The sequence below is a fragment of the Centruroides sculpturatus genome, unplaced genomic scaffold (assembly GCF_000671375.1).
Source record: "Centruroides sculpturatus isolate CEXI.00-Female unplaced genomic scaffold, Cexi_2.0 scaffold155, whole genome shotgun sequence".
NCBI lineage: Eukaryota > Metazoa > Arthropoda > Arachnida > Scorpiones > Buthidae > Centruroides > Centruroides sculpturatus.
Window position 1 is genome coordinate 543,866 of NW_019384386.1, and position 23,468 is coordinate 567,333.

At 43.3% G+C, this 23,468-nt stretch overlaps 2 protein-coding genes across 8 annotated transcripts; both read right to left on the reverse strand.

Moving 5' to 3' along the window:
- Positions 1 to 6: 6 nt before the first annotated feature.
- On the reverse strand, positions 7 to 17,607 carry LOC111618087 (calpain-B-like). Of its 7 annotated transcripts, none has more exons than XM_023359528.1 (20): positions 17,504 to 17,601; positions 14,313 to 14,489; positions 13,578 to 13,647; positions 12,465 to 12,717; positions 11,143 to 11,311; positions 11,000 to 11,080; positions 10,818 to 10,918; positions 9,791 to 9,868; positions 9,543 to 9,718; positions 9,311 to 9,474; positions 7,424 to 7,641; positions 7,078 to 7,117; positions 6,406 to 6,445; positions 4,674 to 4,823; positions 4,194 to 4,252; positions 4,041 to 4,109; positions 1,362 to 1,440; positions 910 to 1,023; positions 553 to 608; positions 7 to 400 (listed from the first exon to the last, which is right to left on the reverse strand). In XM_023359528.1, the coding sequence occupies exons 1-20, from the start codon at positions 17,552 to 17,554 to the stop codon at positions 374 to 376; spliced, it is 2,172 nt and encodes a 723-aa protein (XP_023215296.1). In that variant the 5' UTR covers positions 17,555 to 17,601; the 3' UTR covers positions 7 to 373. The 7 variants fall into 7 exon arrangements, with proteins under 7 accessions (XP_023215296.1, XP_023215297.1, XP_023215293.1 ...); XM_023359529.1 differs by lacking the exon at positions 17,504 to 17,601 and adding an exon at positions 14,826 to 15,065; XM_023359525.1 differs by lacking the exon at positions 17,504 to 17,601 and adding an exon at positions 14,600 to 14,800.
- A 1,235-nt stretch (positions 17,608 to 18,842) lies between these two features.
- LOC111618061 (trans-L-3-hydroxyproline dehydratase-like) lies at positions 18,843 to 21,500 on the reverse strand. The gene is made up of 4 exons (XM_023359489.1): positions 20,920 to 21,500; positions 20,679 to 20,828; positions 20,421 to 20,545; positions 18,843 to 20,128 (listed from the first exon to the last, which is right to left on the reverse strand). Exons 1-4 carry the CDS (start codon positions 21,392 to 21,394, stop codon positions 19,862 to 19,864), a joined length of 1,017 nt encoding a protein of 338 aa, XP_023215257.1. The 5' UTR covers positions 21,395 to 21,500; the 3' UTR covers positions 18,843 to 19,861.
- Positions 21,501 to 23,468: the final 1,968 nt, after the last annotated feature.

A 23,468-nucleotide genomic window follows, 5' to 3' on the forward strand; every position in this document is an offset into this window, starting at 1 on the left:
GGGGAAGACTTTTCTATATTTTATTTGCATCGAGTATATATACAAGAATAAGATTTGATGAAACGGTAACTTGTCCAGTCAAAAATAGAATTCTTTTAAACTTACAAAAAACACTGTCTAGGATAAACGGAGGAAGGACGAAGGCCCTCCCTCCCTCTTAAGTACGGACGCTTTACGATCGATTATATATAAAGGCGTCGGGCCAATTTCCGACAGGAATAACGAAGAAAAATTCCGATTATATACAACGTAAAGACACGTGCAGACGGGAATTTGGTCCCCGGAAGATAAGGGCGCCAATGAGATCGAAAGTTAAAGAATCGAAGTAGAGAAGAGGAGGTCCGATCGTCGAATAGGAGGAACGAAGAGACATCTAGCAGTACATTGTGGTCACCATCCACTGCAAGGGAAATTATAATTTATACGACGTTCTAAACGATGTATTCGTTGCGCGTAGGACAAAATTTATGTTAGGAGAGCGATCGCTCTCCCTAGTATGCGGAGCACGCGCAATGACGCGTGCTCCGCATACTAAAAATCCGACGGACTCACCTCGTCTTTGGAAACGGTGACTTGTCCATCGTCCGTTTGTTTATGTTGGAAGAATTCTAAGAACGGAAAAGATGAAAATTAATTCGGCCTTACCATGGATGTTAACAATTGTGCGCGTTCGAATAGGGCTCCGCCATGTTTGGTCCTTCTTACCATACGGTCTCGAAGTTTGTTGTTTTACCACAGTTCGGGCGTTAAAACGAAAGTATTAGTTTTCGTTTCGAACGAACTTTCAGAATATTAAACCGACGCCGGTGAAGACCGGACTAAATATGGCGGACGGTCATCGGAATGCGCTTCTCTATGTACCGTCTGATAGAAATTTATAAATTTAAATGGAAACTTAGTCTCACTCACCGATCATAGACTTGAGTTTGACGGCGCACATCATGAAATCTTCGAAGGACACCTTTCCTCCGTGTCCGTAACGCAGGGCCAACACGCGGAGAACGTGCAGATTCACCCGATAACCTGGAACGACAAACGAACGCATGCACAGGTCATCACCGAATTTAAATACGCACCTTCCGCTTTCTACTCTTACGTTTTTCGTTTTCTTTTTCTCTTCCTTTACGCGGGCCGGCAACGAAAACAGCTGGTATTTCACGTGTTCTTTTGGGTGAGCCAGAGAAAACCCGATTCGTTTGTGAATTCGGCACCCAACCACGAACTATTTTTAAAGAAATTTTTGCGAATCTTCATTTTTGGGGGGCTCGCGCTATTCTTCGCTCAAGACGTAACGCTTTCCGCGACTTTCGCATGGTCGAGAAGCGACGCGAAGGAGAGAGAACAATTAGGAAAGTACTCACCGGCGGAATGGAGGGCGGCTCTCAACTCGATGGTGTTGAGACACCCAGATCTGTCGTAATCGTATCTCAGGAACACTCTCTGAAATCAAAGGCTTTCTCTTAGTCGCGAGCGTAATACAAAGAAAAAAATGAATTTGCAGTTCGGAGACCGAAATGATCGTAAACTGAATTCTCCCGTCGATTCCCGCCAAACTCATCGTCCGTTTTTAACGCGTTCGGAAAAACTTTCGCGTTGTATTTTTAGGTCGAAATTATGTTTCTTCGCTTCGGACGTCGCGCGTCGTCTGGCCATGGAATTGTTCGTTTGGCGTAACTTTCTACAAGTAAAAGAATTGAAGACGAAGAGTAATATTATATTCAATAAGCTAGCCCCCATGTCGCCAACGACACCTGGGGGCTGAAAACAGAAGTCATGGAAGCGATATATGACTATGTTTATACCGATTATGACCTATGTAGCATCGGCATGGAGTGGAAAGGCCAACAATACTATTCAAAAGAAGTGTCTTCGGCAGGCACAAAGGACAGCGCTTGTAAGGCTGACAAGATGCTTTAGAACTATTTCAACCGAGGCGCTAATGATTCTAGCAGGCAAGGCGCCTATCGAACTACTAATTGAGGAAAGGGTCAAGAGGTATTGGCTAAAGAAAAATGGGGAAAAATAATATGATAAATCTACCTATAGATCTAAATAATTTTGAACGAGACGTTCCAGTCAAGAATCTGCCACATCCAACCAGGAGTGGTAATGTTCATGTAACGGCTGATAACCAATTAGGATGGATATATACACAGACGGCTCCAGGTCAGGATCTGGGACCGGGGCCGGTTGTGCTGTTTACGAATGCAATGTAGAAATTCATAATGACAAGTTTTCCGTGGAGTCGTATTGCTCCAATAATCAGGCCGAGCTATTGGCCATTGATAAGGCAGTGGAATGGTGCATAGAAAACCAAAGGAAGGAAGGAGTCTGTATTAATACGGACAGCCAGAGTGCTCTACAGGACCTGATACACTTGCTGATGTGTGGATCTCCTAAGTTAAGGGAAAATGGTTCGATTGAGAAAATTCAATTCAAATGGGTCAGAGCCCACACTGGTATTATAGGAAATGAAAGAGCCGATCAATTGGCTAAAAAGGCGACAAACGGGAACGATAAGGTGTTTCACACTATACCGAAATGTTGGAGAAAGAAGACACTTAGGGCTCAAACAATAGAAAAGTGGCAAGATATGTGGACAAATAGCACGAAAGGCCGAAAGACCTTCGAATACCTTCCAAATATAGAAATCCATCTCAAATGGTTCAGGAGAGCGGGAAGCAATGATGTCTCTCTGGGCATGACGGTCTAGGACCACCATACTCAACCTGCGGCCCGCCGAGCTTTCGTGAGTGGCCGGGACGTGAAAGAGAGCGGAAAATAATTACGCTAACTTCTGGAAATAATTACCACTTCTGGAAAGTAGTGCCCGATCAATATAAGACTAAAAAATGTGCTCAAATTTTACTTACGTTGTTCGCATCAATGTATCTATGTGAAACGTCATACTCAAAAATGAAATATGCAAAGAACATATATAGAAACTGGCTTACTGGTTCACACCTGGATGCCATTTTACGAGTAGCATGCAGCAGTTACAAACCTGATTTAAATGAATTGACAGCCGAGCGGTCAAGGTGGCAGCCTACCGCTCTGAATCGAATCCGGTCGGGTCAGGGAATCCCCCAGGAATTTTTCGGGGAGTGGTCCGTTCGGATATGTCGGGCCTCGTCCCTCACGACCTGGTCGCACCATTGTGGGCCTGGGTTCGGCCAGGCCCACAATGGTGCCTGCAATTGGCCTGCTATAAAGGCCCTCTTAGTGCCCACAGGGTGGAAAGAGTATTAAAAAAAAAGATTTAAATGAAATTGTGAAAAAATGTTCGCAATATCAACAGTCACACTAAATTTCTAGGGTAAGTGAGAAATTAAGCAAGTTTTTTATTATAATTGTTATGTTGCGGCCGCGTGTAATAGCTATCATGTGTATGTGGCCTGAGAGAAAAAAAAAGTTGAGTATAGTGGGTCTAGGAGAATATAGATGATTTAACCTGAACGGTGAGAATTCGTATGTATTTGGAGAGGAAATAGCGACCCTTAATCACCTTGTGTACGATTGCATACAATGGCAGTTGGAAAGACATTACCTGGAATTGATTGCAAAAGACGAAGGAATGCAATGGCCCTGCGGGGTCTATCAATTAATCAGGAGTGAAAAAAACACATAATCAACTCATTGACTTTCTAAGAAAGGTATTAGAGCAAAGTAGCTCATATTCATATGTAAAATAACTTCCTGGCCGAGTAGCTCAGTAGTTTGTAATTTCTTTTATATTTTCACTGTAACTTTATTCCTAAAGTCTATACTTCATAATACAAGTACCGGTACCTAAAGCGGTTATGCCTTAGCGGGGAAAGACTGATCCCCGAATGATGATTTCTAAATGAAAAAAAAAAAAAAAATGTTTTTTGAAACCGTGTCCTGTTTTATATTTGTGGCGTAGTAAACACTAGTATTGTGTTTTATTCCAAAGACACAATACTAGTGTTTAATACGCCACAAAAATGAAAAAAAAAGTTGTAAAAGAATCTTCGGGAGTATCTCGTTTGCCGGAGTTTCGACCCCGGGTCAACACTCACCCTCCAAGTCTGGACGTCGGACCACAATTTGCGGAATTCTTCGAATCCCAGTTTTCCGGAGAGGTCCGTCTGTCGGTCCATCGGAAAATTTCCATTGCAAGTGTTACGCGCGATCTCGTCGCTTCCTTATGAGAAAGCGAAAAAAAAGGATACGTCCATCATGGCCACCATACTCCTGCACACCTCCACGGTGAAACCATCGAATTCGAAATCTGCAAATAATAGCACACGTCACCGAGTTGAAACTTCGAAATAACGAAAAAGTAGTTCCAGCTTCGAGGTCTCCTTACGTTTCGACGTTACGCCGTTTTAGTCTTAATGACTTTCGGCCCAACGTCGCTACGCTTTTTGTAATCGTTAAAAACGGATAACGTTTCTCGTATTAGAATTATTCCCTCTTAAAACGTTCGGAACTATCGATTCGGGGTAGGCCACGCGACGTAACTTTGCGTTAGTCCACACGTGGGAAGGAAATACATAGTATAAACACCGGATACCGCATCCGCATTTATCGTTGCGGTCTCGATTTACCGTTTAATTCGACTACGGCTTCTCTAGAAAATCGAATCGTTAAATCCCGGGTGTTTCTAGTAGTAATTTGTAAAACCGGGATAGTGACAGATGGGCACTCACCTTCTTTCAGGAAGTGATTCAGGATCTCTCTCAGTTGGACGTAATCGATCTCGGAATCTTCACCCGCTAACTTGGCAAAGTATTCGTCGATCTCGGTCGGTTCTTTCTCCTCCTGCTGTTGTACCTCCTCCTCTTCTTCTTCTTCTTCTTTTTCCTGTTTTACGTAACGTTTCTCGTTAGTATTCGAGAGTCGTCGTAATGTTACGGATAAAACGAACGATCCATAGACAGGCAAGGCACAGACAGATACCAAAGACGGACAGAAATATCGACACGCGTTAAGTTACGGATCATAGACTGCAACGTAACGTCGGGACTCTCAAACGAAAAATGTTAAGATAGAAGATTATAATAAGAGTTACATTAAGAAATGCAGAGAGTGGCTTAACGAGAAGAAAGGTGATAACGAGGAAAAAACGATGGAAGACAAGGAATTAGTTAAATATAAATGGAATAATTAATGTTATTAACACAGTTAAGCATTTAGTACCGTTCAGAACTCGAAAGACTCGTCTGCTCTTCTGTCATTGGTCGATTTTACTCGTTATTAGCATTTACAATTTTTTATAATAAAAATCTCTTGACAGATGGCGCCATGGGCAATTTTAAATCGTTTTGCCAGGAAGTTACGTAACTCGTTGCTGGATATTTTTAACTTGTAAACAATAGAAGAAATTACGATTTATTTACTTTGGATTTAATTTTTACTTCCCGATATTTAAAAAATTAATCCATAAATAACAAAATTTTTCTACATAGCGCGGACCGATGATCCAATCGGCGAAAATACCCCAGACCAATGACAGGGCTCGTAAGTTATTGTCGAGTACGGTTTAACCGCTTAAACTGCATTTGAAATGTTTTTAACCGTTCGACCTCCCATTAATTAATAGAGACGGTAGGTCGAACGGTTAAAAATAATTCAAATGCGGTTTTAGCGGTGGAAATGTGGTTATTTTCGGGGTTAGTAGAATGGGTTAAGGGCCGTCCATAAATTACGTAAGGTATTTTGGGATGGGTGGGGTCAAGGATTCTTACTCGGATAGGGGGTAATAGATCTTACGTAATATTATATTTTGATCTCGTTGAGTGGTGTTTTGAATTTGGCTTCAATTTGGCGGTTTCTATTAAGAACCTCGTTGTATCAATGCCATCTCGTGTGACGTGATAGAATAATAACGCTCGCAGATTCATGCTCTACACATTTTTTTTTATCGTGGAAGGCCATGTGATGGTTTCTCTCTCTTCTCTTGTTTTGATTTGTATGACGTTTCTGTTTGACAGATACACTAGCTAGTACATGTGTAAAGTGTTTTGCGTCCTTTTGTGAAAATTAAAATAGAAAAATAAATATTATAACGTTGATTAATATTAATAATAATAATGATAAGATTGTTAATAATTAAAAAAATAAAGTTCTTAAAATAAATTGTTCATTCGAATTCATTAAATTATTATATTTTTAAATTTGTTCACATATAGTCTTTTATAAATAATAGTACAGTACATATTAATTAACTAATTAATAATTATATATTTTCGACCTAAGATCTTTAGGGTTTCATAAAAAATTTTTCTTGTTAAAATCTTTCTTTAAAATCATGCGTAAATATTACGTAAGATAGGGAAGGGGGATCAAAGAAAATATTACTGTTTCTTACACGGGTGGGTGGCCGAAATCACCCTTACGTAATTTATGGACGGCTCCTTAGGGAAGGAAAAGGAGGTCTTACGTGCTGGAGCAACTTCCCACGTTTTTTCACCAGAATTTCCTAAAGAAGCGTTCTGCAAATTAAATACAAAAACTAAAAGAGAAAAGAAAAAGAACCGTCCATTAGAAGATAGAAGGGAACGTTACGGCGTTAGAAGCTGGGAGTAACGAGTTGCGTTCTTCGACGTTCAAACCGTTTCCTCAGAACGACGCGACGTGGTAAACGTCGGTTTGGGTAGATGACGCGCGAATGGAGATATAACGTTACCAAACTTCGATCGATCGCGGCAAGATACTACTATCCGCGCGTAATTATTAACGCGAATCGACGCAAATAGCCGTGGGCGCGTACGTCGCATTATCTTCCCGCGCGAGTATAATGTTCTCGCCTTTTCGACTTTCGTAATGCAGACACCAGCCACGACGTGAGAGAGACGTTAGTGTTTTTGATGAGGAAGCTTTTCAAGTAATTCGGTACGGAGGCATTCCCGGGGTTTAACGCGCGATGGAAACGGAACGCGGAGGCGGCTGTCGCCGCAACGCAACGAGTGACGTCGTCTCTCGTTACTTTCGAATATACGCTCCGCCCCCGCACTCTCGGGGATCTCCGACGGGCGGGAGGACGTCCCCGGAGCGGAAATTTTTAAATTACGAAATATATTCAAATTTTCAAGAGGACGTAAAGTGTCTCACCTGTTCTGGTTTCTGCAAGTCGATGTCTTCGTCATATTCGCTGCCGGAATAAAAAAAAAATTCGGTTAACTTGTGAGTCCATCGTTGGACGTATAGCTCGGCCCACGCAGTCTCGCTCTCTCACTCCCCGATGGCTCACGAGTGGACAAAACCCTCGAATACCATCACAGGGCGGCGTTTGGTCCCTTTCCCAAACCTACAACGGCTCAGGCAAAAAAATACAGTAGGAAAAGCCGAAGTCGGTACGGAAGTGCTATCGTACCGACTTCGGTACAATGGCACTTCCGGAGGATCGGGTTTTCGGGAAGCTACTCGGACGCCACCACCGGGAAGGAACGAATCGTACCTGCTGTCGTTTTTCTTTTCGGTAAAGATTCTGAGGATGTATTCTCCCTCTTCGTTGGGATCGAAGGTGGAAGGGACCACACAGTAGGTGCCGGGAGGCAATTTGAATCGGGCTGCCACTTCTCGCAGGTTGATGAAACTGGGAGAGCGGGCCACCGAGGCGTTGTACTTGAAAAACTCTTTGGGCAGCGGCTTGGGCAGAGACTCCGGATTCTTCAGCTGAAACCCACGAGAAACAATTAAGATAAGACGCGACAAAAGACGCTTCCGGTTTTCCGGATTTGGCGTCGCGCTGATTCGACGCGCGTATCTACTCTTAACCATAAAAAAATACATTGTAAAAAAAAGATAAAGCTGTGGATTGGAATTTTTATAAGTGAAGAGAAAAAAACTCGGTCGGACGGAATTTGTCCCTTTGCGCGATGTTAGACAACCATCTCGCGACTTCCGATTTCGCTGGTGACGTAGAGCTAAAGAACCGATAAAAGTTTCTTCTGCCACCCTACCAACTGTTGCCGGGAAGAGCTTATTTACAGAATAAGAAAGGAGAACGATTATTGCGTGTGGCTTACGATTTCTGGCTATCGTATTGCCTCTTACCAGAGTTTTATTGGCAAAGAATTAATTAACGAGCGATATGGCCAGTCGCTATAGGTCTTTTACATGTTTATATCTATTGTATATTTGATAGATTCGATAATTTAATCAACCCGAAATCATTGACGACAACGACGAGATTTAAAAAAAATTCTTTTATTAAATAACCGATATGTTTCAAACGAAAGGAAGATTAGTACTTTTTAAATTAGAATTATTATTAATATAAACATAAATAGTGTGGTCGAGATTTATTCTTACTATTGAGAAGTTGTGGATAATTATTGTAAAATAAGTATGTTATTAAATAAAATCTTCCTAAAAGAAATTGAGATCATTCCGTAATCTCGACCACACTATTTGTGTTTATATTAATTATTATAAAAACCACCCTTCTTTGTTTCACAATAATAATTGTTATTGATAACTATCACTTATTACATCGCACGCGCATACCGACGCTCATTTTAGGCGATAGCGTGGTCATTTACGCGAAGCGAAACAGAGCGTTTTAGTCACCTGCGACTGTTTTGCTCCACCGGCGTCGGCTACCGCGACGCGTGAACTCGGAAAATACACAGAGCATCGATTGCAATTTTCGACTCCTCCGTAGACATGGCCTCGATCGTAATTAACTTTCTATACGCAAATTTATTCTCCGCTCGGAACGGGTCGATGCGCAACTCCTTTGTTTTAATACAAATGTAGCGGAGTTGTATCTAAGAAGTTTCCATCGTTTGTCACCGTGTAAGGGCCATACTAAGGTTGATACGCGCATTATTCCGCTAATATTTGGTCCAGTCGTTATCCTTTTAGTTCGGTGTATTGTAAAGTGGTGTGTTATTTCGTTAAAACTAACATTTCGATATGTTGTCGAAATAGCATAAAATTGGACAATAAAACGGACGTTTCGAACTAAGACCCCCAATCCTTAGCGCAAAAAGGACTAAATATGCGACAAATTATGTCTAAGCAGCCAATGGTATCCACATTTTTCGATTGCCGGGTCAAATTGCCCACAAGTCGTAGGTCGGCAATTCAGAAATATTTTCTATAGACTATTCTATCTATGCAAAAAGTAGGCCTATTTCTATCATTGTGTAAGTGACGTTGCGGGACGGATTTGTCCCGCAGACCTTACTTCGGGCACCACTGGTATAAGAGTTAAGACTTTTGTCCCGATTTTCGAATTTATCATGTGATACACATTTAACGTCGTTTATCGATAGGCGATTACCAGTTGGAAACAGCACCGACCCACGGGACAAATAAGAGTTAAATTAACACTCACGTGATAGATGGAGAATCCTATGGTGAGAGATTCGGCTCCCATCTTTCTTTGGCTTCTTCTGTTCTTCTGCATCAGGGCCACGATCAGCGTGCACAACTCTTCGTCATCGTCTTCGTCCACGTCTTCCAACACCACTCGATACTGAGGATTGGTGGCAAACGTTTCTGTCCGACGTAACACTTCCGATTACTTATCGACCCGCCCGTCTTATTTTATTTAGAGAGGGCCTTACCCAGGTAATTTCTACATCCCCCGGCGGTGCAGTTTTTTGTCCACGCCCCTTCGAACGCGCTGGCCTCCCACTTCCTGGTGGACAGGTCTCGAAGGCTCTCTTCGTTTAGCGAATCGGGACTCAGATTGCAAATGTCCAGCTTCATGAAGTTCCTCACGAAATCCTTGTACGACATCCTGAAACGTCGCGTATATATTGTTTATATTTATATATACACGCGCATACACACGCGTATGTACACAATTTACCAGAATTCTCCGTCGGCGGAGAAAGTCAGGCCGATCTCTTCTTTTTCTTCGTCGCTCAACACGGTCCATTCGGGAGATCTGAAACAAATACAATTACATTAAAACGCCTCTGTACGGTACCTAAGGTGCGCTGCCATCCACTCTTTCCACCCACTAAATCCGAGTTTGGTTCATTTGTTTACGGGAACGTGACACGTGAGCGATCTGCCGAGGAAGGATGCCTCCCGGGAGGACTTTCATGGAAAACCGGCCCCTATTTAGGTGTTACAAACATGAAAAAACCCAGAAAACTCCTCATGGCCAGGCGCGAACCCACGAACTACCAGATTATTTTAACCACTCGGTGACTAGTGGGCCACACTAAATCTGGGACGAAGAGGAAACAATCCCAATGGCGCTCCCTCGCACCGTAGGTTTAAAACGGGAAAGTAAATAAATAAAAAATTCCCCGTAATAATTGTTAATTAGATAATTAATACGTAATTTACGTATTAATTACGTATGGCGACGGGCGGGATGGCGAACGGGAAAGGCTCGGGGTTGAGTTCTCTCCGGGGAAAGGCTCCTCCCTTCTCCTGCAGTTCTAATTTATTTCCGTTAATTGATAATAAGGAGACTGTTTTATTTCGACGTTGGTTAATCTATCGAGAGAAGGTGCCTGGCGGGGTAACAAATTCCCCTAAAATTTACTACCGAGTTTGCCACCGTTTAAATTTCCTTTTATGGAAGCTGAAAGACTGCAATTAGAATAATGAATTCGTCGTAAACAACGACGTCACAAATTACTCTTATTAACTCGATTAAATTATTATTATTTTTATAACTCGGAGGGCACCGAGAGGGCCTGGGATACAGTTGCAAACTTGGCCAACTCTCCGTTGGTAACAGAGTTAATTTTATGAATGCCGTATTGTATGCACCCCCGGGAGGCGTACGGGATGGTGCGCGTCCTTTCAGCCAAAAGACCAAGGACTCGATGTCGTCGCGCGACGTTAAATCGAGAGACGGCGAATCGGAAAATACTCACTTGTCGCTCCAGGCACCATTCCATTCTTGTTCGTTTCCCCAAGGGTTTCTTATTCTCAGCAGAGCGATTTTGCCCGTCACCCGCGGCGTCTGCACTTCCACCTATTGGAAGAAACACCTCTTTATAACGTCTGTCCTCTTTACACGCGTCTTCCGGGCCAAGCCAGAATAGAAAACACTTACCAGTTTGACGCAAGTGATGCTGTAGGCGTGTCCGGCCACCAGACCGGTGGGTAGAATGGCTTCGGGATTCCGGGGGTCGGGCTGAAATTGAAAAAGGCATTAGAACCGGAAGGTCAAAAGGGAAAAGAGAAGAAAAACGGTACCTCGATAGCGCATCCCATCAGCGACATTCTCTGAAATGCTTTATGCAAGACGAGGAACATGTTGGGGGGAATCTTGTCCATTTCGTAGATCTCGGCCAATCCTCCGGTGAAATCCTCCATGGCTTCCGACGTGATTCCTCCCTTAAGCGACTCATAAGACCCGTGTAACCTGCAAAATTTGACGCCAGCCAAATCGAGATTAGGGTGGACCAGCCTCTATTCGGCGTCGTGCGGGGGATTTCCCCCCGGGGGCTAGCGACGTCCACACGTTTCGGGGGTCGTCTGGGTAGACGTTTTCTTTTCGTTGCATTTACAAATGTAATTACAGGTAACCCCCGTATAACACGGTAGTTACGTTCCAAAAAATTGCCGTGTTATGCGAATCAAAGAACTAGTACGAAAAGGAGGGTTAGGTTCCAAAAATTAAAAAAACATGCTACTATATTTTCATAATTAAGTTAAATATCTTTATTAAAATTTTCTTAAGTGATACATATGAATATAAATTAAACAATGTTTTCTTTGTCATCACTAAAAGCACTATTACCGAGAGCGTTTTATTTTTGGCAAGTTATCGTTATCCTCTGAGCATTTTTCTGCATTATTTTCAGATTCATGCTTTACCTTTTGCAAAAAGTGTATGTAATTTTAGATTGCTTGCTTCTAGTTAAAAGATCTTTATAAATTTCCTTATATGGTGCTAAGCACTTATGGAATAAGGGAAAAACATCTGGCAACACCAGAAGCAGAAACGTCGAGATCTGGCAAAATTGAAACAATTTTCGCGAAGGACCATGTGTATGGAGACGAGAAAAGAAAATTTACACACTGAAGTACTAATAGTTCACGAAAATAATAATTTTCGTGAACTATTAGTACTTAAGTATGTAAAAATTTATTACATTTCATGTTGTACGAAGGTTTTACCCATTTCTCGAACCGTGTCAGAGTGAATCCGTGCTATAAAAGTACCGTGTTATACGGGGGATGGTACCAATTCTCGAACCGTGTTAGAGCGAATCCGTGCTATAAAAGTACCGTGTTATACGGGGGTTACCTGTACAGTATACTGGTACTAATCCCGTTTCCGATTTATTCTTATTTAGTATCGATACGGAAAGGAGTCGGCGAATTTAAACTTTTTAGAAAAAAGTCCGCAGACAAAAAAAGGGTCGAAAATCCCCCGTTCTACCACCATTCGCCACCCGCGTAAGACGTTGTCCTTTCCGAAATCGACAGACTTCTTACTTCGGGCCGAGAACGGTGGAAAGAACGACGCCGAATGTTACATCGAGTGAGGAGTGCCACGGGAAAGAACGTACTTGGCGTAGGCTTTTTCCAAGAGGGCACTCCAGAATTCGGTGTTGTCGCTGGAGTGCATGAAGACCAACTTTCCGGCGAAGGTGGGGAGGCGGTCGTCGATCACCACGTCGATCCATCGTCCGTACTGCCAGAACCGGAAGTGGAAGATGCCGGCGTATCCGTCGCCGAAGGACTGGTCCTCGGGTACCACTCGCAGGAACAGGTCCTTGTTGAGGGTCAGGTTGGCCACCGCCGCCAGTAACCAACAGTCGCCTGAAAAACACCAGCGTCTATTTAGGTCTCTGTTTCGCCCACGATAATTTACGGGGAGGTGAGGATCGCGTTCCACTCCTCTCCGTCACCCTTCTGACGGAAGGAGGGAGCAAGAAGGTCCGGTGTCGTAACTTCGCCCGCTATCTAAAGGGATGACCTAAGTCGTTACGTACGCCTTAATTAACGGTATGGGATCGAATTACCCGCCACGGACGGAGTGGACGAAGATGAAAGGACACCCACTCGAGCAAGTTTATTCGTTCGCGGACAGAACGATGTAAAAACACAATAGAAGCATTCCGACGTCACCGTAGGCAATTGTCAGTGCCGTAACTAACCATTCTTGTGCTCTGTGCAAGAATTTGCATTTAGGCCTCTTAATTAATTATGTTTGGGATAATAATAAAACAGATACATGCATTTTGGGCCCCCTTCCAAGTGGGCCCTGCGCGAATGCACCTGTTGCACCTGCCTAGTTACGGCACTGGCAATTGTAAACGGGCACACACCAATTATAACTCGCTGGCAGTTTGGCAGCGGAACGTGCAAACCGATCGCAAAACCTGTTTTCCGTCACGCTTTGTTATCCCATTGTATTACATTTCTCCGTCGTTAACCTATTTGTAGCGAGTGAAGCGTGTGCGACAACTTACTACCACACACGACACTCGAGTATAAATTATCGATAAAAGCTCTTACGAAAGAGGCAATAAAATAGCATTTAGTGATCGATGGTAATTACAAGAGGTGGGAAACTTATCCGTTGTACTTTCTCGGAGGTCTCCTCGATTTAGGGGTTGTAGAGCCTTATTTTTTTCGCGTCCAAGTCGAAAGTGGGCGCGCGGGAGACGAGCACTCACCCAATTCTCCCTGGACAACGTCGAATCGGCTGATGCCCTCCACGATAAACTCCGGAGCGTCGCATAATTCCTGAAACGAAATCAAAGACAGGAATCAAAAGCCTCTTCTCCTCTTACCAATTCCCTTTTGGTTTCGATTTCGGATGTCTGCCGTCCACCCCCTTCCTAAGATCTAATTAAATTTGACGAAACGTAAGGTTTCGATCGTCAGAAACCCTTCTAATCCCCTTCGCGTTAATTATTGTTAACGTTACGGCGCGAGATTGGAAATGACATATTGTTACGCACGGTATCTGTCAGCACTATGTAAAAAAACTAGTCGCGAGATGAGGACCCGCGACTGCGCGTGCAAAACTAAAGAGACGCGTCGTCCAGGGATCGTCTCGTCCCCGACGTGAGAAATAAAAAATATATATACACAAACCGGAGGGTCGAACTAGTGACCGGAACGGCCTCGCTCCCGACTCCGCCCGTTTCCGGCCGGGATTTCCCTCGTCCTCGACCTCGTTCTACGTCACCGTTAATCTCCCTTTAATTATCTCGCGCCGTAACCCGCTCTCCGGGGAAGGGAAGGCGATTTTATATCCGCGCGGCGATTCTTTTTCGCCGATTTTATCCGGAAAATTAAATCGTCGACGTACGACGGGAAACGTCCCGTTCTCGGATTCTCTCCCGCCAATTTTCCGAGTCGACCTTCCTTTTCCGGAAGACAACAAAAAGAAGGAAAATACTCACGTGCGGTCTCTTCCACTCGAAGGGACGAGGGGGAGCGCGACTGTAGAAGATGGAGGAGTCGGAGCAGGGGAACTGTGGATCCTCGAAGAGTCTTCCCTCTCTCAGACACTTCTCCTTCAGCCGCTGATAGTCTTGGGGCCATCCCCTCACTCTGAAGCCCGAACCTCTCTCTCCATACTGAAACGCAAACAAAACTTTACACTTTTGGCCGGAAGTTTTTGGAAACTCCGCGCGATACTTTCGAGTGGTGGGGGAACCGTCTCCTCCGCCCCTACGCCTTGTCCCACCTTCAAAATTTGCCCGTCGAAGGGAGCCATTCCACCAACTTCCGTCGCTTTTCTCGCTTTGACGACCGCGGCGGTGACGTCACTCCGCCGTCCACGTAATCGACGGTCGGTGACGTCACCGACCGCTTCGCCCGAAACCATTCGAAACGCGCGCGAAAAAAACCTTACCAGGCGGCGCGGAAACGCGGGAGACCCCTTTCCCCTTCGGACGGGCGCCAGGACCCACCTTGGAGGAGGACGGAGGATCGGCCACCATTCTCCACGTCGATCGGAAGAATAACGCTCGCGGCTCCCTCCTCTTCCGGGCGGACGAATCGGCCGGAAGGGGGAAGGGGCGACGCCGGGGCGCCTTCCGGACGCCGCCGAATCCCCGGGCGTCGGACCGCCCGACGGAACGACGGCGCCGTCTTCCGGGCCTTTCAGTCTCCGAAAAATATCCGGGAGGGGCAACGCGACGGCGCTTTGGAGCGAGCGAACGCGACCTTATTTTCTCGGAACATCCGGAAAAAGAGGACGGAAGCGATAAAGTGGTAGGAGGAAAAAAAGGTTGGGGCGGACGACGGACGATAAACAAAGCGATATTTCAAATATTTTAAAATTTTATTTAATTAATTAATTAATTCTCAATTTTGCGAGAGACGACGAAAGCGGGAACGAGTTTCCGCAAGTGGCGTTACTACTACCGAGCGCAGTTAAGCGACGCGTAAGGGCCCGTGACGTAAAGAACACTATTTTTACGGAGTAGCATAAACACGAGGACGTTTTACGAATTTCTCCTCCTCCGTTAAGACGCGTTTCCAGCTAAAGTCTCGACTTAACGACACTCGGAGAGGCGAAGGAAAGTAAATTAGCGTTTGTAGCAGCGACTAATCGCCGCGATAAACGGGGGCGTAGATCCGTCGTCCGTCTTCGGGGGCGTTTTACGTCTTAGCGGATTTAAGTTTCTGCAGTAAAGTCCTTCGCCGGGTGGGGGCGACCCGACTCAGAGTGCGTTTTCGCGAGTCTAGCAGCCACCCTCCACACTTTGATGAAAGACTAATTTGCGTGGAGGAGGGGGAGGAAGAGAAGATAGAGGGCGCGGTCGAAGGGAAAGGGGAGACGCCCGAGGAAGAAAAGAAGCCGCTTGGCGTGATGGGAAGAGAAGACTGAACACGCCCCGTCTTCTTCCCATCGATTCCTAGCGAAGACGAAATTTAGCCCATTAAGTCGTTCGACACTAAACAACAAAACTATTTTTTGGAAGGGAATCCGAAGAAAGCCGCTCTTCTCTTCCCTTCTCCCATTTGTTACCGTTCGTCGCGTCGTTTCCGACGACAAATCTTTCGCGTGACGACATCGCGTGCGGCGGGTGGAATTTCCTGACTTCGGAATAACGACGACATAACTCGTTTACAACGTTTTCGATGGAACGACGCTTTGTCGTAAGCCTGGATGCCCTTAAAATAGTAACGATTAAGAATGTCGCGTAATAACAAATGGAAAATCAAGTACAGTACAGCGGATATCTACTTCCTCGCGCCGAAACCAGTTTTTTACGATGACATTCACTCTAGTCACGTGGTCGAACGCTTACGTTGCCGGCGCGTGAAGTAACCGGAAGACGTTTAATTGCGAACGCGGCAATAAATTTAAGAACGAACGCCAAAAACAGATCCGAGAGGTCACTTTTCCGTCAGTCCATCCCACGACCTAGAAGACGACGCCGCAGTTCCTTCGTTAGTGCGATCGATGACCTACATTCTACTTCCACTTCCGGTTTGGCGCCGCTTTTCGACAGTTTCGGATGGTTCATCGCTTTAAAAAAAGTAAGGCCGTAGTTGGCCGTCCTTTTTAGTGTTTTACAATCGAAGGGCGCCATTTCCGCATTGGAACGCAGAAAAGCCACCTCTTCGGATTTAACGAGGCCGAAAGTCTCGAAGTTTTAACCAAAGTTTCGCACGTTCCAAGTAAATTTTCGTGGAATTTTCGCAAAAATCGCTAAAAGGAGGCTAGAGTTTCCGATTTTTAGGGAATTTTTCAAAAGAAAGAATGGGCTTTTCCAACGTCACGCTATTTGCAAAGGCGTTTTCCGGAAATTGGGAGGAATGTTCCCTCCTCCCGTATGTCGCGCGTAATGGAAAAAAATTTTCGTTTAGACTTTGGCTAAACTTACTTCTCCGAAATTCCGAAAATCGCCATTTTACTTTCTCTCCCTCTCCCCTTCTGCACGCGCCCAGGTCGGAAACTACGCACCTCCTCACCTTTCGGATTCCGTTGATTCGTAAAGGTGGAGGGTGAGCTAATTACTTTGTTCTCGCGCGTGCCGTGACGTTGTATAGGCGTAGACGTTGAGAAGAGTGACAAAAAGTGGGCCAGACACTTTAGTCACGCTCCGATCGATGATATTTCGACACTCGATTTCTCGATTTAAGTAAAAATTGCTAGGAGGAAAAAATAAAATAATAATGGAAGCAAAAAGTATGCATAATTTATTAAAGAATTTTATCGTTTCTGACGTTATCTGTCGGATGATGCAGTCGTAAATATTTAATAGGCATTTCTCTGTCGGAGTCGGCGACGCCCTTTTCGGAATTAGACCGGAGTCACGCGGAAACGTGGCTCGCGATCTACCGGATGGGGGCGCTCTCCCGGCTGGGATGATTCTCCGGATGGGTCGATGCCGAATCGAAGACGTTATATATCCACCGCATCTCTCCCAAAATTGGGGATCCAACTTACGCCAACAAAAGTTAATTTCATCATTTTCGGAGGGAGCAATTAAAAGGACCTTCCGCCGTGGACCGAGGAAGAAGAATGACAGGTTGTTCCCGAGTAAAAACCGCCCCTCCATGCAATTCCTTTCTCTTCCTTCGGTCGGAACCGGAAGTGGAGAGCTCCGAAATGCGTAAAAATCCGGATACTCACCCGATATACGGTAACCTCCCCCGAAAGGGACCCTCGATAGGTGTACGGCATGCTTCGCTCACCTGCAGACGATCCGTCTCTTCCGCGCCACCTGGACTTTTCCGCCGCCGTTCTGTCGGTCGGAAATTCAGTCGATCGGCGCGCCGCCTTCTTCCGAAAATTTCTTTTCCCCCGACATTTTTATTTCTCCCTTTTACAGTTAATTTTTCTTTAAGACGGAATAGTCTTCGTCCTTACGCCTTTATTTCCGTTTTGTACGAATTTTTTATTTTCCGAGTATTCCGACCGCCAGAGGGCACCGCTCGGAACGTTTCGAACGTCGTCTGCTTATATTTATTTTTAAATTTTTACTAGTTATAAACAATAATTATTAATTGTATTTTTTTTCGGATTTTCTTGTTGTTTTTTATTATTTTTTCGGTCTCATTCCGGAATTTCCGCCGGAATGAGACTTGGTTACATTTCCGATCGCGCGTCAATTGGAAAATGATAAGCCGGGACGATTTCCATTCGGAAAATTTTCGATAAATTTCAAATTTTCTGTACGGATGAAACGTCATTGAAACGTTCCGTCCGTACGAGAAAAGTCGACGCGATTTTATATCATCTACCGATGATATAATAAAATCGCGAGTAAGAAGATAGATTTAGTTTTTCCGCTCGTTTTGAAGCTCGCGTCATTAATAAATAGTTCGTGAATTTTCGACACGTTTGTACTGAAATGTGATAAACGGGAGATGATCCCACGGCATAAGACAAAATGGCGGAAGCCAACAGAATGGAAAAATGTGGAAGAGAAGCACCGGAAATGGAATATTTTTTTTTTTTTGTTTTTTCCCATTCGAGTATAAATACATAAATTTAGTACGTTTACTAAAATTTATATCTAGAGACATCATATACAGTAGAGCATCGATTATCCGACTCAATTGGGGACTCGGGTTGGTCGGATAACTGAAAAAATCGGATAACCGAAAAGAATTAAAAAAATACATTATTAGTATAGTATATTAGTAGTATGTAATTAGTATATCGCTATTAACTAACTTCGCGTTGAATTTTCATCTATGTTAAGCCTAATAATTTTTTTTAAAATAATAATCGTCGCTATTGTATCGTTAAAAATTATTTTTAAAATATTTTATTGCTCACAAAACAAACAACCATTCATAATTAGAAAATTAAGTCTCGTTTAAATACTGGCCTTCCTTCAATGGTCGAGTCGATGTTGCCAGCTAAAACACGCAAAAATTTAACAAAAATAATATTAAAGTAGCCAAGACATAGCCAAATATTGTAGCGCCACATCCCTAGCGGACATTTGAAATTTGCCGACTAGAACGGTCGGTTAACCGATGTGACGGTTAATCGGGGGTCGGATAATCGATGCTCTACTGTATTTTAATTTCGTGTTGTTAACGATAGTATTCCATTCCAATTTTATATTATGTACTGTATAGTACTGTACTGTACATACATTGTGATGTTTTCTTTTGCTAATCAACTATAGTAATTGCAGGAACTAGAATATTTTCGTGCTCCAAATCTTGCCAATTTTACTTTATATCAATTTTGAGTGTTTACAAATGACTATTTTCTATTATAAATGTATTGTTCACTATAATCAGATTCGGTTAAACATTTTTTCACTTATACAATAAGAATTTCCGTACAGAACTACGGAGACTTTAGATTCTTTACGACGCCGATAATTGTAATACCCAATAGTCTATTTGATAATTGGAACCATGTTCGATAACACAGAAGGTCGCGTTTCTAACCACTTCTAGATTCTTCCCACTGTGAGAATTCTAAGCATTTCTATCGGAATACTTTCACTATACTGGTGACGTCATTCTTGCCGGCCTACGTACTTCTGAGCTGGCTATACGTGCATGTCTAAATATATTTATTTATAACAGTGGCAAATCTGCGGTCGTAACAAAAAGGGGAATGCATTTAATAGTAAAATATGTATTCGTTGCGGAGGATATCTGCAATTATCTTTTTGTCTTTCGAATAACGGTGTAATTCGGAACAATTTATCTTTCCTCCCTCTTCCAGACAATTAAATGATACGGAAAATTTTATGGGGCGGTTGACTCGTATACGAGAATTCTCCTTACCGAACACGGACCCGATTGACAATTTCTACGTCACAATGACGAAGACCATTGCGGAGCCTCCAAACTAGTTCCAACGTACTATTGGTTATAGTTCGTCACGTGATTAAAAACACAATTACAATACGAGTTATAACGTTGGCGGGCAAGGAGGACCCGGGTCGGAACCCGTTCCTCATTTCGGAAAAAATAGGAGGAGGCGCAATTGACTTCGTTTCTTCGACGTCCTTCGAATTTAATTATCGAGAAAGAAGCCGTCTTTTAGGGGATCGTCGTCTTCGTAAAAGAAACGATGACTTCCTGTGTAGTAGGCGTTTCCGGAAACTTCCACCACCACCGCCGCCGGATAAGGCCCGTACTTTACCGTTTCGACTATTCTTCCGGTCATGACGCTCCCGGCAAAACTAGAAAAGACTTTGGTTTGGTCGACGGACACCGAACCTCTGTGGTGAAGAAGAGCCATTCTGGCCATGACTCCCGATCCCGTCGGACTTCTGTCCACCTACAAAGAATGTCGTCATTAATTCGAAGAAACGTGTTCACGGGGGGAAGGGGAATTCCGAATGACCTCGAAAAATGGGTATGCCGAGGATTAGGTTGGACGGATGGGATAAGACCAGAGAACCACGAGCGATCTGCCAAGGGAGGGTGCCTCCAGGGAGGACTTTTTACGAAAACCCTTTTCTATTTAGATATTAGACACGGGGAAAAATCCGAAACACTCTATGCAGTAAGGCGCGAACTCGCGACCAATGACTTCTGGATAACCAAGAATTGGAGGTCGTGGGCTTTACCTGTCTGTCGGCAAAGACGCAGAAGTTTTTTTCGTCTTTCGTACCTCCCGTTAGGATGGTGCCGTACAGATAAGACAAATCTGGATCTTCCGGATGTTGAAGCGTCACTCTATTCTTGACCGCTTCTAAAGAAAACAAATTTAAACACGCATATAAGTTAGTTAATTAGGGCTTCCAGCCCCTAAGCTTTCCATATCAGGTCTCGATTTTCATTAATGTAACTCTAATCTAACAAGGAGGGACAGATGGGCAAATTACCGGTAACTGAGGAGGCCGCATTCACCAAATCCTGGTATCTAGACTTTTCGACGTTGCATTTGACCGCACGAGCGGGGACCACGACGTAGAATGCACCCCCATAAACCACGTCCACTTTGACAAGTTCTTCGTTAACCGAGATTTCCACATCTGGAAATATACAAATGCGCTTTTTAAGGTAAACTCCTTTCTGGCATCGTTCTTAGACGAACCTTAGTTTCGGGGATAGTTCCGGACTTACCCGATTGGTAGACGAAGGAGGGAACTCCGTAGAACCTGACGGATCCGCTTTTCTCGTTTTCGTAGCGAACGAAGACCCGGACCACCCCACAGGGACAGTGGATCTTCAGGGGGGTCTCCGGGGAGACGGGTGCCACCAGTTTTCGATCCACGGCGTATCTGCCCAGGGCCAGGACTGCGTGACCGCACATGGTACTGTATCCCCGGTTGTGCAGGAACAGGACCCCGAAATCGGCCGCCTCTGGATCTTCGGGCTCCACCAACACTGCCCCGTACATGTCCCGGTGGCCCCGGGGCTCCCCCATAAGAAACTTCCGATATCTGTCCAGGTGCCGTTCAGCGAAGCGTCTTTTTTCCAGAATGGTCTTCCCCTGTGGTCTGGGATAGCCGGAAGTGACGATGCGCAGGGGTTCTCCTCCCGTATGCATGTCGCACGTGGTCATCTCTTTCGCCACCTTCTTTTCCGGATCGGCCATCGACGGAGTAACGCGAATATCTGCTAACGACTACTCGAAAGACGATAATTGCCAGGAATTGTGTACCGGGGGCGTTAAAGCACGTGGCTAAGTTTATCACTTCGCTTAGATAATAGTAAACCGCGTTCTTTCACGCCTGCTTCGAAATATTATCTAATATTTCGAGGAGGCGTGAATATGTCGAACCATTCCATTGCCTTGTAACACCCACCCTTACGTAACGTATATCCTCCATTACCCATTGTAGTAAGGAATAATACACAGGACGAGGGTACTGTTACGTTATTATTATTAATAATTATTATTATTATTATTAATTATGTGTAAACCAGTGACAAACAATACGGTTCGTTAAAGCAACTGTTCGGAAACAAAAATGAATTATTCTGTTACCCTACAGTCGAGATCCTCCCGGTATGTAATATTTTGTAAATACCCCAATCCTCTTGTAACGATCATCTGCATTGCATAACGTATGGACAGCCTTGTTTATGAAACAAAGAATAATTTAAAATTAATTGCGTTGATTGCGAGATGGAATGAAGAATTACGGAATGTAAAAATTTTAATTAAAAAATTAATTTAAGAATACGTAATGAAACCAGACACGCCGCCATTACGATCGTCCGGAGTAGAAATTATTTTCGTCCCAAACGCCTGTAAACACGAAACTAGTAAAGAAAATATTTAATAAATATATAAATTCTACGGCGGGTTGCTAGTTTCTATCGTTAAAAAACCATTAAGTACTTTAAAACTTTTGAACATATTATTATATACTGTAACTATTAATTATTATACTATAATGGAATGTTATTATTATTATCAAGTACTGTTTGAGAAATTGGCTTATATATTATCAGTTATATATTAAAAATGTTCTGCACTTGGACCAAAATGTTTCATATTTTTATCTTAATTTATATTTCTCTTAGACTCGTTTACAACTGACACTATGAGCGCTGCCATATGTAAATCACGTGAGTCGACCGCAATATCAATTAAGGAAACATGACAAAATGACAATTGTTAACTAAATTATCAAACACTGTATAATTTATAGAGCAATATTAAGACGATCATTTTTATATTTTATTGTACGGTATATTTATTTTCATAAATAGTTTTCCCGAATGTCCCTAGATGGCGCATTAAAATCGTGCTACCCATATACGTCAATTTGGTGTCGTTACGTCAGTTTTTTAATGAAAAATTATAAAGAAAGTACGAATTCTTACGTAAATTTCACTCAATCTCAGCCAATTAAAAATAATTTTAATTTGCATTTTGTACTATTAGCGCCATCTACATTCAGTAGGAGACACTATCCAGGAAAATAAACATATGCAGTGTTCATCAAACAATACGTAACAAAAATTGCGTGCATTGTTAGATTAAAAATTTTAAAGAATGAATAATCTATATCTATATATCTATATCTATGTATATAAATGGACATGTATGTCCCTATATTTCACTTTTCTGCAAAAACTACACATTGCACGTGAATGGTGTTTGTATGTGGTGGTAGCCCCAAGTCTCCATTCGTGCATAGGGGTGGTTGCGTCTCGATAGCTATAAGGGTGCGGGAGATATGAGGCTGAAAGTGGTTGAAAGTGGCTTTCTATTTCGAATGTTTTGTTCGAATTTGTTCGAATTAAATTCGAACATAAAATTCGAATATTGGTTCGATTATAGAACGATTGTAAACGTTCCAGAAACGTTGAAAATAGTTCGTTTGACTAAACGTAAAAATTCTCTAATTAGTCTGGAAACGGGGGACCTAATTCTTGCATTCTGTGAAAACGGGTAAGATTAGCTATAATGTAATTATCTTAATCTTCACTATCGTTACTTTTTGCCCAGCGAAGCGAGTCCTTGCAGCTAGATTCTAGATTACTTAGAAAAACAGTCTTTTATATATATAAAAAAACTATATTACATAAAAATAAAAATCCAGCGAAGCGGGATCTTGCAGCTAGTTTATAAAATATAATCAAAGATTTAAATCAATAATTAGGACTTGTTTATTTCCAGCGCCCGGGTACCGTTCGCCAGATAGCCGATCGGTCAA